Source organism: Misgurnus anguillicaudatus, chromosome 3 (assembly GCF_027580225.2).
Source record: "Misgurnus anguillicaudatus chromosome 3, ASM2758022v2, whole genome shotgun sequence".
Classification (NCBI taxonomy): domain Eukaryota; kingdom Metazoa; phylum Chordata; class Actinopteri; order Cypriniformes; family Cobitidae; genus Misgurnus; species Misgurnus anguillicaudatus.
Window position 1 is genome coordinate 43,716,347 of NC_073339.2, and position 14,196 is coordinate 43,730,542.

General features: G+C 34.8%; 1 protein-coding gene across 2 annotated transcripts in view; it reads right to left on the reverse strand.

The window, feature by feature from the left end:
• Positions 1-6,265: 6,265 nt before the first annotated feature.
• hecw2b (HECT, C2 and WW domain containing E3 ubiquitin protein ligase 2b) overlaps positions 6,266-14,196 on the reverse strand; it is a 60,359-nt gene continuing 52,428 nt past the window's right edge. For both annotated transcript variants that reach the window (XM_073866236.1, XM_073866235.1), the window contains exons 25-30: positions 13,916-14,045; positions 13,429-13,575; positions 12,330-12,444; positions 11,222-11,307; positions 11,028-11,140; positions 6,266-8,761 (exon numbers count right to left, since the gene is read on the reverse strand). In XM_073866236.1, coding sequence (XP_073722337.1) covers positions 8,650-8,761; positions 11,028-11,140; positions 11,222-11,307; positions 12,330-12,444; positions 13,429-13,575; positions 13,916-14,045 — 703 coding nt within the window. In that variant the 3' untranslated portion in view covers positions 6,266-8,649. The remainder of the gene's footprint in view (positions 8,762-11,027; positions 11,141-11,221; positions 11,308-12,329; positions 12,445-13,428; positions 13,576-13,915; positions 14,046-14,196) is intronic.

Genomic DNA, 14,196 nt, shown 5'->3' on the forward strand with positions numbered 1-14,196 from the left:
GTATGTAAATAATTAGATAGCTACGCTAACAGGAAACCTTCACACGTAAACTGCATGCGGCGCTGCTAGAACCGACAGGCAGAAGACAATAAAGTACCGCGAGATCGTTTCGAAAGCAGACTCCTCCATATAATTTCTCAAATCTACTTCGATGTCATCTTCTTGTCAGGTCTTGCAACGCCGCACAAAGATGAACACAGTTTTTTCTTAGATGCACCTCTAAAATCGGGCATCACAATCTCAAGTTTGGTAGCATCACAACTGTACGAAGCCATTTAACTCTTTCGCTGCCAACATCTGTTTTAAAAGTTGCCAGCCAGCATCAGCATTTCTGTGATTTTCACAAAAGTTGAATGCCTTCCAGAAAATGTACTTCTTTAAATATATAAATACAATACAATATATCAAAGGAAATGACAGACCCTCTGCTTTCAAACAAAAAATTCATACCTTCATTTGTTCTCTTTTATCACCTCTCAAATATGGGTAGATTTCTTCCAGATACAAAATTTTGAGCAAACAGCTGAGATAATAAAATTTTTGTAAAGGACTTTAGTTAGAGATCAGATTCAGAGCGTTCATCAAAACATACACAGAGTTTTTACTGTTTTTCGATCTGTAGATGCTTCAGTGTTGTAAGAGCACCACCTGGTGGATAATAGCGGAAATATGGATTGCCGTAAAAACTCTTCATTGACAGGGAAGCGTTTTCTCTTAACTCTTTCGCCGCCAATGACGAGTTATCTCCTCAATTATGAGTTAATATTTAGCTGATAAATATGCCTTTCTGGACGAATTTCAGAATGAAAGTGTAATACCGCTTTTATCAACTAGATGGCCAAACCGAATTTATCAAAAACGGAAGTTAAAAAGATTTAATGATTTATTTTAACTGCCTTTATGTTTGATAGTCATTCTGAGTCTGATCTCTAACATAAATTCCTTTACAAAAACGCAATTTTTTAAAGCTTTTTGCTCAAAATGTTGTATTTTTGAAGAGAAATATCCATATTTCAGTGGTTAAATTTAGTGAAAAAAGTAAATATATAATGAAACGTTTTTTCCCCATTTTGTTTGTTTGTTTATTGTTTGTTTGAAAGCAGAGGGTGTGTTCTTTTATTTGATATATTTGTATGTTTATATATTTATAGAAGATCATTTTCCCTGCAAGGAATTTTGTGAAAATCACAAAAATGCAGATGGGCAACTTTTTTCAAAAAGAATGGCGGTGATTGAATTAAGGTGCACCTATTGCATTGCTGAAAACAATGGTATTTGGTAAAATACGTGTTTGCGTGGTTATGGTTAAAAAAATCACATTATTTTCTACAGAACATACAATTTTGTAGCTCCAGAATTCCCTTTTTCCTGAATACCTCTGACGTCAGCTGTGACACTCCTTACCATGTTTGAAGGTTTGGTTGCTAACACAAGTTAACTTACAGTCTGTGAGTCCAAGCGGGATGAATTATGATAATGTCAGTCTTGTCTACATCACCCATCCCAGGAAGTAAACTGTTGCTTAAAATCCATGTTTGTCGTAGTCCAAGAAAAGAGATTTATGCTGAAGACGATAACTTGCATCACTGTTTACTTTGGAGTATGTACCTTTTGCATATCACTAACATGTACTAACACACACTTACACACCAAAGGAAATGTAAAATCGTGGATCAGATAATTGGTGCTCTTTAATTGACGAGTTAACTCGTCAATGGCGGGAAAAGAGTTCATTAATATCTGGAAAGAGTTTACCATTCTCATTTAACCAAGGATGTAAGAACGCAAAGCCATTGAAAATTAACAAATCCCCGTTCTGTTCATATTATGCAAATATTGATTTCATGGAGATTGGAGAATTGGAGATTTCATTAAATGAATGTGAAACTTGGAATGGGACGGGGTGGGGGATGAATTTCAACTCAACTATTCAAATTTATTTATTTTGCGCTTTTCAAAATTTTGCAATTTTGCAACAGTGTAGGAATAAGTAAAAAATAAATAATATAAAATTATTAGATACAGATCGCATTTCTACCTGGCTCGTTTTTTTTAATGTCTGCATACAAGTAAAAAAGCATAAGCAATATATGCATTATATCGCTCCTATTTCTTTTGCTATACGAGAGGTCCTGCTGTTTTTGTCTGTACTGTAGTTCTCTAGGTACATGCATAATGCAAGACACTGTAGCCTTTCCATTCCACTTCCCCCATGCCATGCCCGTAAAAATAGACTCGTGGAAGTCCACATCATTCCTGCTTCATTATTTTATCATGTGTCTTACTCTTCTCCTCCATGCTGATATAACGTTCGTGCCGCATCTTAACCGATCCCATCGGGGCTATACATCAAGTTTAGCACAGATGTGTTTTGTAAACGTGTTAAGATAAGACGTCGGGTGAGCTGTGGGTGTTAAAGCGTGCTGAGAAATATCTATCTGTCTTTCAGTTTCCATGTCTCATGTTTGGACTATTCGGAGACTTGACTGCAATGTCACAATAAATCTCAAGATCAGAAAGATTGGGAAAGAATAGGAATATTCAGGATTCAATGCACTTTTGGTGTACCATGTTGGTAACAGTGATGTAATACTATGGTACTGATCACATGGTACATAAAGATAATGGATATTATGGTTATTAGTAAATTCATATCTGAGTATTTTATACAGGATTCTCACAGGTCCTTGAAATCCTTAAAAGTTTGTGAATCCGGGGGAAAAAATTCAAGGCCCTGGGAAGTTTTTGAAATTATGCGTACAGAGATACAGGTCATTAAAAGTGCTTGAATCTATTTTATGAAAAAAATCCATATTATTTCCTGTGTAGTGCAGGATAATATCATAAAAATTCTGACTTTTTAAGCACACGTGCTAAACTGTTCGCTTTAAACGCTTCTTAAATATCTTCTGTATGCGAATGTTGATTCATACCAAAATGCTTTTTTCCATAGTTGTGTTTGAGACATGAAAACGTCTCGTGTTACGTATTTAACTGTTGTTCCCTGAGAAGGGAACGAGATGCTGCGTCTCCTTTGCCATACTTCATGCGTCCCTGTAACGCCGTCTTTGGCAATATTTCAGATATACTTCCCGTGTCACCCTGTCTTTGTTGTTAAGCCTCACCATTGTTTGAATTTGATATACAGATTCAGACGCACTTACCCCTGGAGGCGTCCCCAAAGTGTCACCGCAATGGCGCCGCGCGAGTTCCCTCGAAAGGGAACTGTAACAATGTATCTTTAAAGGTAACACGATGTAATCTTGCTCTCACTTAAAATGTGTCCCCACATTTAGTCCTTGAATTTGAGGGTATTGGACCTGGAAAGTCTTTGAAAGGTCCTTGAATTTGAAGTTAACTAAGGTGAACCCTGTTTATAGCTCATGTAAGACAATATCTTACTGTATAATACAGTATCTGCAAACTGACATAACCTATATCGATATTTAAGGGGGAAAATCCCAAAAGACAATTCCAAAGAATCCTCCCAAGAAGGAAAATGTATATGCACCTTATTTCGACCAAAAAATAAATAAAAAGATTAGTCAGAGCAGAATTTATGTTTCTACTTTCTCAAGGTCAATAACTCAATACTGTTGCCGGTGTGCGAGTATGCACAATTATTTAAAATGAAAAGTCAAAATAGCTTTTAAAGATTTTGAATCAGGCATCTTGTAACATAATACACTGATTGCTTTTATCCTAATATGAACGTTTTCAGTATACAATTATATATCCAGCGATGAGTTTATCCATGTCCCATGGGCTCCTACACACCAGCTGCTATGGCTCAGGGTCACCTCTGCTTTACACACACACACACACACACACACACGGTCCATGTCACACTAAGAGCACAAGGGTTTATGGGTAGTGTCATTGAAGCACTGCTCAACAGATAAAACAGCTCAAATAGGTTTCTAAGGGGCCCTGAAAATACAGCCTCATTGATGCGCAGAGGGGCCGGACCCAATTTTCACACAACAGGCAATCGCGTTTCATGTGATGGTACGACGAGAGCGTCAACAAGCTTCTTCATGCGGCACAGAAGCGTTTCTCTCCCTGTGGATCATCTGTGCATTATAAAGTTGTAGGTGTAAATTAGCATTGATGTCATTCATCTAGTAATTGATAACATTGAATGAAATCTGACATCACTGTGCAATGTTTTTGTTTGTTTTTTAAATCCAGCAAAACAAATTTTAAGATTTATTTTATAAAAGAGGTTAATAAACATTTAAATGGCACATTTAAGGTTCGAATGCAGTTAGGCAACCATGTGATTGTGAATATATAGGGCTGCTTTGCCATCTGCTGTTCACAAATTGTAATGCATTTAGGAAATTTACTAGGGGTCGTAAAAAAAACTATAATTTTATGCCCTTAAGAGGGCATATTAGTACCTCAAATTGGTCCAAAATTAGAATTTTATCATCATAACATCAATAACAGCAAACACCACACTATGGTAAACCTTCTTACATCATTTCAATTTACGGTACTATTAGTCAATACTAAACAGAGAAATGACGAATCAAGAGGCGAGGTTTCTGTGAGATAAACAGCTTTATACAATCATCTGTGCTGAAAAATGAGCTCTGAAAAGAAATCAATAATCACAAGCAAGTGGCAGATCGTGTGAAAAAAAGAAAGTGACATCATCGAGGATCTACAGCAGAAAGTGATCAGAAATGATGACGGCAGCAGAAAATCTAACTTATAAACTATATTTTGATCCCAGTTTCCTAGTTTTTGTTTACACTCCTGGTGTACAGAAGAAAGGCAAGTTAACTTTAAGGGTACTATAGTTAGAAAAAATAATACAAATTGTTTGATCATTTACTTAATCTCATGTTAAAACACCAGATTATTTACTCGCATGGATAAACTAAATCATTTACAGTAATATATCTGAGGTGTTGCAAGGGAGTTAAATGAGAACAGGGCACTATAGAAGTACATAACATTGCTTTTTGTACTTGTACCACTGTAAAAAGTGAACGTTGGATTAATTTAAACATTTTACTTAACCACTAAAAAGCAGATTTTTTTTCAACTTACATTTTCTCACTTTAAGTGAAAAATTTAAGTTGATCAAGCTTACATTTTTAGGTGTTACCAGTTTGAAATGTTTTTTTTAAGTATATCCAACTTTATGTTCCCGGTTCCCATAGCTCTCAAATCTCATTCCCGCTTCCCGTTAATCAAACATGGCACCAACTTTGGGTTTGAGACCTGAGAACAATGACGTTTGGCATAAACCTAAAAAGGTCCACACAAATGAGGGTCACAACCCAGAGAGCAGCCGACTCTGGGCCAGATCTGCACCAGAGCTGCTGACTTTGGCACGAATCCGGTATGGGTCCGGCCCGGAGTCGTCTGCTGTCTGGGAAATGACCTTATTAATTTGCTAAATAAATAACACATAACAAATCCTGCAGCCACATCAACCATAAAATTGTGTCTTTAGGCAACATTTTGGGTTTTCTTTTTCTAATTATTCTTTTAGAGTAAAACAAGATTGTAAACAAACCTAAAAAATATTTAATGCTAAAAATGTCCCAGTTTTTATCAAATAAAACACCAGATGTGTAAAGTAGAGAAATCATTTGAACTCTATACAGATACTTGAAAAATGTACTTGCTTTATACTCCACTTCATTTCACATTAAATTTTAATTTAAAGCCACAATATGTAAGATTTTTGTGATAAAATATCCAAAAACCAGTTGTGTACCACTTACATTATCCCAAAAGTTCCCAAAAATGTGTCAATCCAGAGAAATTCCTGTTTTAAATAATGGCTCATCCCTTGTAATCGTCGCTCTTTTAGTGACTTAATATCCAGGCTATTTCTCAATTTCGGTTCACAAAACAAGCAACAAAAAAATCTGCCATTCTTAAACATTAAATCCAAGAAAAATTAAATTTGCTTGTTTTATGCACAAAATCACTTTTTATTTTTGGTCTAAAAACTAGACTTATTTTCTTGGGTCGTTTTGCTCATCAAGAAAAAGCATCTTAATTTAAGAATTTTTAGATATTTTTACTGAAAACGAGACAAAAATACTAAAATAAATTTTATGAAAATCTTTTTTTTGCAGTGCAGTTCAGTACACTGCAAAAAATGACCTTCTCCCCCAGTACTTCCGTCTTGCTTTCAGCAAAAATATCAACAAATTCTTAAGTCAAGATGCATTTTCCCGATGAGCAAAATAACCCAAGAAAACAAGTCCAGTTTTCAGACAAAAAACACAAACTCTAAGTAAATCAGTGCTCAAAACAAGCAAAATTTTCGTGAAATAAGTTTACTTTTTTCATAAACACTTAATTCAAGAAATGTTTTCTTATTCCATTGGCAGATTTTTTTTGGCTTGTTTTGAGCACAAATTCGCTCAGATTTTTATATTTTTCGTCTAAAAGCTAGACTTATTTCTTTTTGCTCATCAAGAAAATGCATCCTAACCCAAGAATTTCTAGACACTTATAACTGAAAACAAGACAAAAATACCAAGCAAGAAAGTCATTTTTTGCAGTGTACCTACTGTCACAGAATGCGATTTCGGATGGAGCCAACATCTCCCATCATTCCAATGACATCATTAAGCTTCACCTTTGTTATTGTGTAATAGTGACCTCTAGTGGTGAAAATTCTACATATTGTGGCTTTAATACTTAATTACATTCAAAAGCTATTACTTTCTTGCTTTTACTCATGTAAAGTATAGATAAGATAGTGCTCTTAAGTATTAAAGGTAAAAATAAATGTATTTATAAAATGTAGTGGATTAAAAAGTACAATATTATCCACCAAAAAGTAGTAACGTAAAAGTTTGTCAAAGAAAAAAAAACTTTAATAACCTACACGTGCATTTGAGTTTAGTAAAAAATACTTCACTACTTTACACCTCTGTAAAACATGGACAAAATGGGCATTTGGACAGTCCATGCCGGCCCTTTGGCTCATTCTGCACAAATATCAGCACAGTTATAATCGAATCAGCCAGAACATGATATGCTGAAGTTTTTTTCTGTTGCTTTTCTAAAATTTGATGCCCCATGGCAGTTTAAACTACGCCAGTTTTTACTGGAAGCGATACCGAGACATATATAAAACATCCAGAACAAGTGTACGATCCAGCATCCCACAATCATGGCAGTGTATCATAAAAGATTGAGTAGATTTAATCTAAATGGAAAAGTCTGGAATGTATTGATATGGTTTTTTTTTTTTTTTTTTTGGGGGGGGGGGGTGTATTGATAGTCATTAACTGATTCATGAAAGCATGTTTGTATTTAGATTAAATGAGTGACAAAGAGTGAAAAACATTCATGAAAGCTTTGAAAAACATTCATGTCATCTCAATAAAGCTATAAATTTATGACAAAGTAAATAGAGTACATTTTAATTTCATGTTTCTCATCTCATGACTTTTGATAGCTTTGTGATTCATCAATCTGAGGTTTCTTATGCCTGGTGTATAGTTTTTTTTTTTTACGTGTACGTGCACGGTTGAACGCATAGTTGATTTTTTTGCACGATAACAAAAATGGGGCAGTGCACGTACAGTACTGTACGAGGACCCTCGCGTATGCATAAAAACGGGTCTATACTTCTAGATTTAGGAAGGCCAAGGTTGGAGGAGAAACCAAACATTTCTAGACGTTTTCCTAAATTAGCTTTCCGATCATTTTTAAGATTGTTTGCACATAGTGGTCACATTCATGTTTAAGTGCGAATAATTGCCTGTCCCAAATGGTACACTCCGGACTTTGGACTTCCTCAGAGTGCACACTTTGATGACATCATGGAGTGCATGCCTTAGGGACCTTTGACACGAGTCCACGAGGGTGCACCGGAGTCGTATTTTTGGACAGACTCGAGCGTCACGCTGGAAATAGGAAGAGAAAACGTCCATCCGTCTTCTCATTGCTCTTTCGCAAGGACTTCTGGGTTGGTAAAGTGTGTGGAGCCTTCAGCAGTGCGGGCTTCGGGGAGGACCGCATCGAGGGTGCATAGGGGGCGCTGATGAGCACACTTCGAAGCGTAAAAATGACAAATGGGACACCCTATGGACTCGTAGACTAAGCGAGCATGCGCAATTTAAGGCCACGAGACCAAAAGTCGACATGAAGTGCATCATTTGGGACAGGGCCTACTTTTGTGTAACATGCCCTTCACACGTTCACGAGTATACGCGTGATTAATTTGAACATTACACCAAAACGCGTGAGACAAACAAACATGATAAAAAGTAAAAATACATTTGAATATTAAGTGTATCTGTAAATGATGAAGACTAAAACGATGTTGAATATCATATCTTGCATGTGAGGCGATCAGAAACAGGCAAAGTGTAAAACAAAACCGTATTCGTCCGTTCGCGCTGTTTATCGATGGTGCGTAAAAAAGTCTTTGTCTGTACAGATATAACAAAGTCCTTTGGATTCGAAACATTTGAACTATTTTCAGTAACTCCACTTTGCACTTATCTGTCCACTTCCTTGAGTTTGAGTTCACATACGTCCAGGTTTACATTCACACTTGCTTCTACCAAACCGGTTTGACTCTTCTTTTCCCGAGTATGATCTGTGTCTCGTCCCAGATGGAGAATCTATTAGATCGAGCCAAAGTGCTAAAGTGAACATTCACTCCAAGCCGAATGTGCTGGTCTCCTCTACTGCGGTCAGCATCTTCTCATACAGCATAGAGAACGAGGGATATGGGGGAAGATCAAGACGATTGAAACACGTGTGAGCTCTACAAAGAAAAATAAAGTAACATATTATATTAATGACTATTTTTGATCAATGACAAATATTCCTCTACAAAAACTACACAGCAAACAATGACTTTTTTTTCTCGTTTTCAGTAGAAATATCAAAAAAATTCTTAAATCAAGATGCATTTTCTTGATAAACAAAATGAACTGAAAATAAGTCTAGTTTTTAGATTAAAAAAAAATACATTTAAGTGAATATGTGCTTAAAACAAGCAAACATATCTGCCAATGGGGTGAGAAAATTTTTCTCGAATTAAGTTAATTTATTAAATATTTTTTTTCTTACTCCATTGGCAGATTTTTTTTGCTTGTTTTAAGTACAAATGTACTTGCATTTTACATTTTTTATATTTAAAGATATTGTTCATCAAGAAAATGCATCTTAATTTAAGAATTATTAAATATTTTTACTGAAAACAAGACAAAAATACGAAGTTATTTTTTGCAGTGCACTGCAAAATGACTTTCTTTCTTACTTGCTTACCCCATTGGCAGATTTTTTTGCTTGTTTTATGCACAAGTTCACTTAAATGTCATATATTTTGTCTAGAAACTAGACTTATTTTCTTAGGTCATTTTGCTCATCAAGAAAATGCAATCTGATTTAAGAATTTTTATAGATATTTGTACTGAAAACAAGACAAAAATAATAAGTAAAAAAGTAATTTTTGCAGTGTGTAACCAACTATTTTATCTACTATTTTGGTGTCTTTATATTCATGCATTTAGCAGACGCTTCATGACTTTCTTGCTTTGTATTTTTATCTTGTTTTCAGTACAAATATCTAAAAATCTAATTCAAATTTAAATGAATTTGTGTTTAAAACAAGCAAAAAAAATCTGCAAATGGGATAAGCAAATTTTTCTTGACTTTCTTGCTTTGTATTTTTTTCTTATTTTCAGTACAAATATCAAAAAAATCTTAAATCATGATGAATTTTCTTGATGAGTCTAGTTTCTTTACAAAAAATAGAAAATGTAGGTGAAGTTGTGCTTAAAACAAGCAAAAAAAATAATAATTGCCATTGGCAGGTTTTTCTGCTTGTTTTAAGCTCAAATTGGTTTAACTTTATGTTGTTTTTTTTCTAAAAACTAGACTTATTTTTTAAGGTAATTTTGCTCATCGATAAAATTCATCATGATTTAAGAATTTTTTATATTTGTACTGAAATCAAGACAAAAATACTAAGGAAGAAAGTAATTTTTGTAAAAAAAAAAAAAAAATAGATACGTGTGTTTTCTGTGATAGAACCCATTACCTTTTGTGCTGCTAATGCAATGTTCTAACATTGAGCTGTTTTACTATAGTAACCATGGTTTAACTAAGTTTTTTCTAGCAAAACCATACAGTAGTAATCCATGGATAATTTCTGTAAGGCTTGAACTACAGTTTCAACCTAAAGTGATGTCCAACTTTGACAGATTGAAGACTTCGCTTTTTATTCAAAGTATTTTTATACAACGTTGTTTCATAATTGTGTTTGGAGTGTAAACTAAAGCTCAACATTGGGAAGAATTTAACACATTTACAAAGCTTACTGAGTCAAGGCTAAGGACAATGACTATGAAAAAATACTGCAAGACAAGATCAACAAACAGTAATAACAGATAAAAATGTAGTAAATATATGATTTATTTCCCTTAAGCTTTTCGTTCCTCTATGATTTTTTTGTATATTCGAACTGAACCCACAGTCCTTGATTTGATGCAGTTATTCCCAAATAATTGTGTCCAATAAATACCTTAAAGCATTTTGTACTGTACACCTCATTTTTAAAGGTTAAATTTATTCTTATGAGGAATTAAAACAAATATTGTATGCCATGTATGCCCTCTGGATATAACTTTTGGCCACTACTGTCCAGTATATAAAAATTGACAGCTTGCGCCATCTAGTGGAATAAATGTGCGACACAGTCTGTGGCCTTGTTGCTTATTTGCATAATAAAATAGACACAAAATTAATTTCCTGTGTCTACTTAAAAATAGTGTGGATGTCAAAGTGCCTGTCCTTTAAAAAAAAAAAAGCTAATTGAAATTTAAAATACACCTAATATAACCATGATTTTCAAATTGTTCATTAATCATTAATGGGCCATGGCCTTAGTGTAAGGGGAATTCCCATACACAGAGAGCATTTTATTGGACAAAAATGTGTAAATGCCCTTAAGCAGCAGATGATGCAATCAATATTTTTCTAAAAATGAAGGGGATACTATCTTAAACGTTACAGGTGTCGTTTACCTGGGCAGAGAGGTAATTTTACCCCACTTCTCTACGCAGAAGCGGCGAGGTCCATTGCTGCCTCGGAGCGAAGCAAAGCCCTCGTAAGGAATGCTGGACGTCCCTGTCACAAATTGAGATGACAGAGGCATGTCAATCATGACTCCAGAACACAAACATTAAAACGTATTAAGAGAAACACGTCAAACACTCACTTGAAGGAGTCTGAGTCTCTGTTCATTGTTGAATCGCTGAACTGCCGCCCAGAACCAGCGAATCACAATGTGGCTGTCATGGTAACCTGCGTGGACAAAAAACATGAAATAAAATGTGTAATAAGTAGGAAATAGTGTACACCCGCACCCAAAATAAACCACGACCTGAAATTAAGCATGGGGTTGTTGCTTGATACTTGACTAAATAACAGGACAGGAAATATTGATTTAAAATATTTTATTAGCTAATTCGTAAAAAAATAATTCAGACCTGGCAGTACCTAGATGAGAGGTGTCAGGTGTGTAATCAATTTTAGCTGTTTTTATCACGGTTAACCAGACCTTGTAATGTCATGACTGACCAATCAGAATCAAGCATTCCAGAGTAGGGATGCATAACGATTAATTGTGATTAATTTATAGCAGAATAAAAGTTTTTGTGTACATCATATGTGTGAGAACTGTGTATAATAACTTTGTATAGATAAATGCACAAACATGCAAGAAATGTTCACATGTGTATATACATTTGTATATATATATATCATTTATATTATATATAAAAATACTTTTATATATTTTCCTTAAAATTATACATGCATGTGTGCATATTTATACATACATAATTATTATACACAGTTCACACACACACACATATATGATGTAAAAAAAAAAACGTTTATTCTGCTATAGATTAATCGCGATTAATCGTTATGCATCCCTATTCCAACATTTTTGTGTAATAAATGAACTAGGGTCAAACAGAGATTGTAAAGTCTTTGCCATTAAAATGTTACAAAATATTTTACAACTCTACTTCCATTTACAAAATTATTACTGTATCTTCCATTTCCACAATACCATAGTATATATCAAGTTACCGGGGTTATTTGGTACCATGGTACTGCCACGGTATATAACGCAATATTAACCAGGTACTACGGTTTCTACACATGATACTACAGCAACGCAATGATTATTTGGGCATGGTACCTTAAAAAAAAGCAATTAGGACATTTACCATCCAGTATATATATTTAAAAGTAGCACTGGCACAATACTTTCACGTCTAGGTAAACGTAAGATATTTAACAATTTCTGTCTTTACCTCCCCTGTATTCTGTGTTGCTTCTCCAGTCTGACAGATCGATCTCGGCCGTCCCAGCGATCACCAGCTCCAGCTCACGTGCATCGAACACGGAGACGAGTCGCGCATCAACAACCTACAACACAAGAGTTCACATCTATAAGACGTTGATTGGACAGTGGTGTTAATTTATAATAAAACATATTATTAAAAACATAAACGTAATAAAAATGTAAACGGAGACTGCAATCACAGATTATTAACATTTAATAAATGTAATTTTTGACGGTCTTTATTTTACTTTATTTATTTATTTATTTTTTTAACCCTTTACCGGGTGCAGCACTTTTTGAGTGGGGGGTGAAAAGGTGACGTACACCTTCAAATTATTATAACCTGGCATTTTTTTTGGTCTAGAAGCTTAATTTTGGTCTTGTTTTAAAGAAGACACTTTAACATTCTTTTACGGAAGTGTCTGGAGGTGAAATATATAATTTTTATTTACATTTTATACATTTATTTGTAATAAATAAAAAATTCAATATAGTATTATTTTTAATACATAAAATTATCAAAAAAAAAACAGGTTTGTGTTGGTTTGCTGCATACTCTTCTCACAAATTAATAAATTACAGTTACTGCATTATTATTACTGCTAAAAGGTTACTACATTCTTAGACCTTTCCAACAATGTATAGTTTGCTCTGATTAACATTTACATGAAAAATATTGAAGTAAACTTAGGTGTCCCGCTCACTTGACAGCGCCAGTTAATAGGTCCACTGTTTAGATTTTTAGCGACATCTAGTGGTGAGACTGTGAGCTGCAACCAAAGGCTCTCTTTCGAAACGCAAAGAGAAGCTACGGTAGCCGCCACAGGACAACTGTGTCATCGTCTGAGACAACATAGTGACAAAACGTGCTCTGTAAAGCAGTTTGGTCATTTAGGGCTTCCATGTAAGTGGACCCACGGTGTATGTAGATAAAAACAGTGTATATTCTGTAATTATTCCTATGATGATTGTTATGATAGTTATATAGACTTATAAAGCATAAACCACCATTTCCCATACTTGTAAAAGTATCTATCTATTTTGTGACAGCAGACTGAAATGATGACCTCATAAAATCCACGGACGAGACTCTCGGTCTGTTGAACGACGCCTCTCTCGATACGCCACTTCACCATTCGCTCAATGTACTCCTTCTTATTCTTCTCAGACACGGGGATATTAGCGCCACCCGGCTTCAGCTCACGCTCTGTGATCTAAAACACACGCACAATACACTTCTGAAAATACTTAAAGATGTAAGACCATGCACATTATTGCAATTTCAGTTATTCTGCCACTTTAGTCCAACCCAATAGTACTATGCTTGTAATGAATATGCTTCTACTTGGAGGTTGGTCAATCGAAACATAAGGCCATTAACACACTATTCACGTATTAAATGTACTTCGAGTACAGCAAGCAAAAACAGCTTGTTAGGTTTTTAAAGACTGATGATCTAAATACAAATGTACTGATTAACATTATAAAAAACATGCATCACCTGATGGCAAAAAATATAGTTTATATGCTGTTGAGATCCACATAGACACTGACCTGTCCAAACACCTCCTCATTGACGGTGAAGGTGAGGTCCAGCATGTCCTCGATATCATTGTCCTTCATCCACTGCAAACTCTGATGAAACTCTTCATCAAGATACTCCAGATCACTAAGATCACACGGACTACAACGAGAAAAATGACCATATCGTGTGTAACAAGTGTACTCAACTGTACTGAACTTTTAAATGATAGAAAAGATGATCATTACCCCATGATTTACTCACCCTTAAACCATCTTCGATGTATATGATTATCTTTATTCAGACAAACACA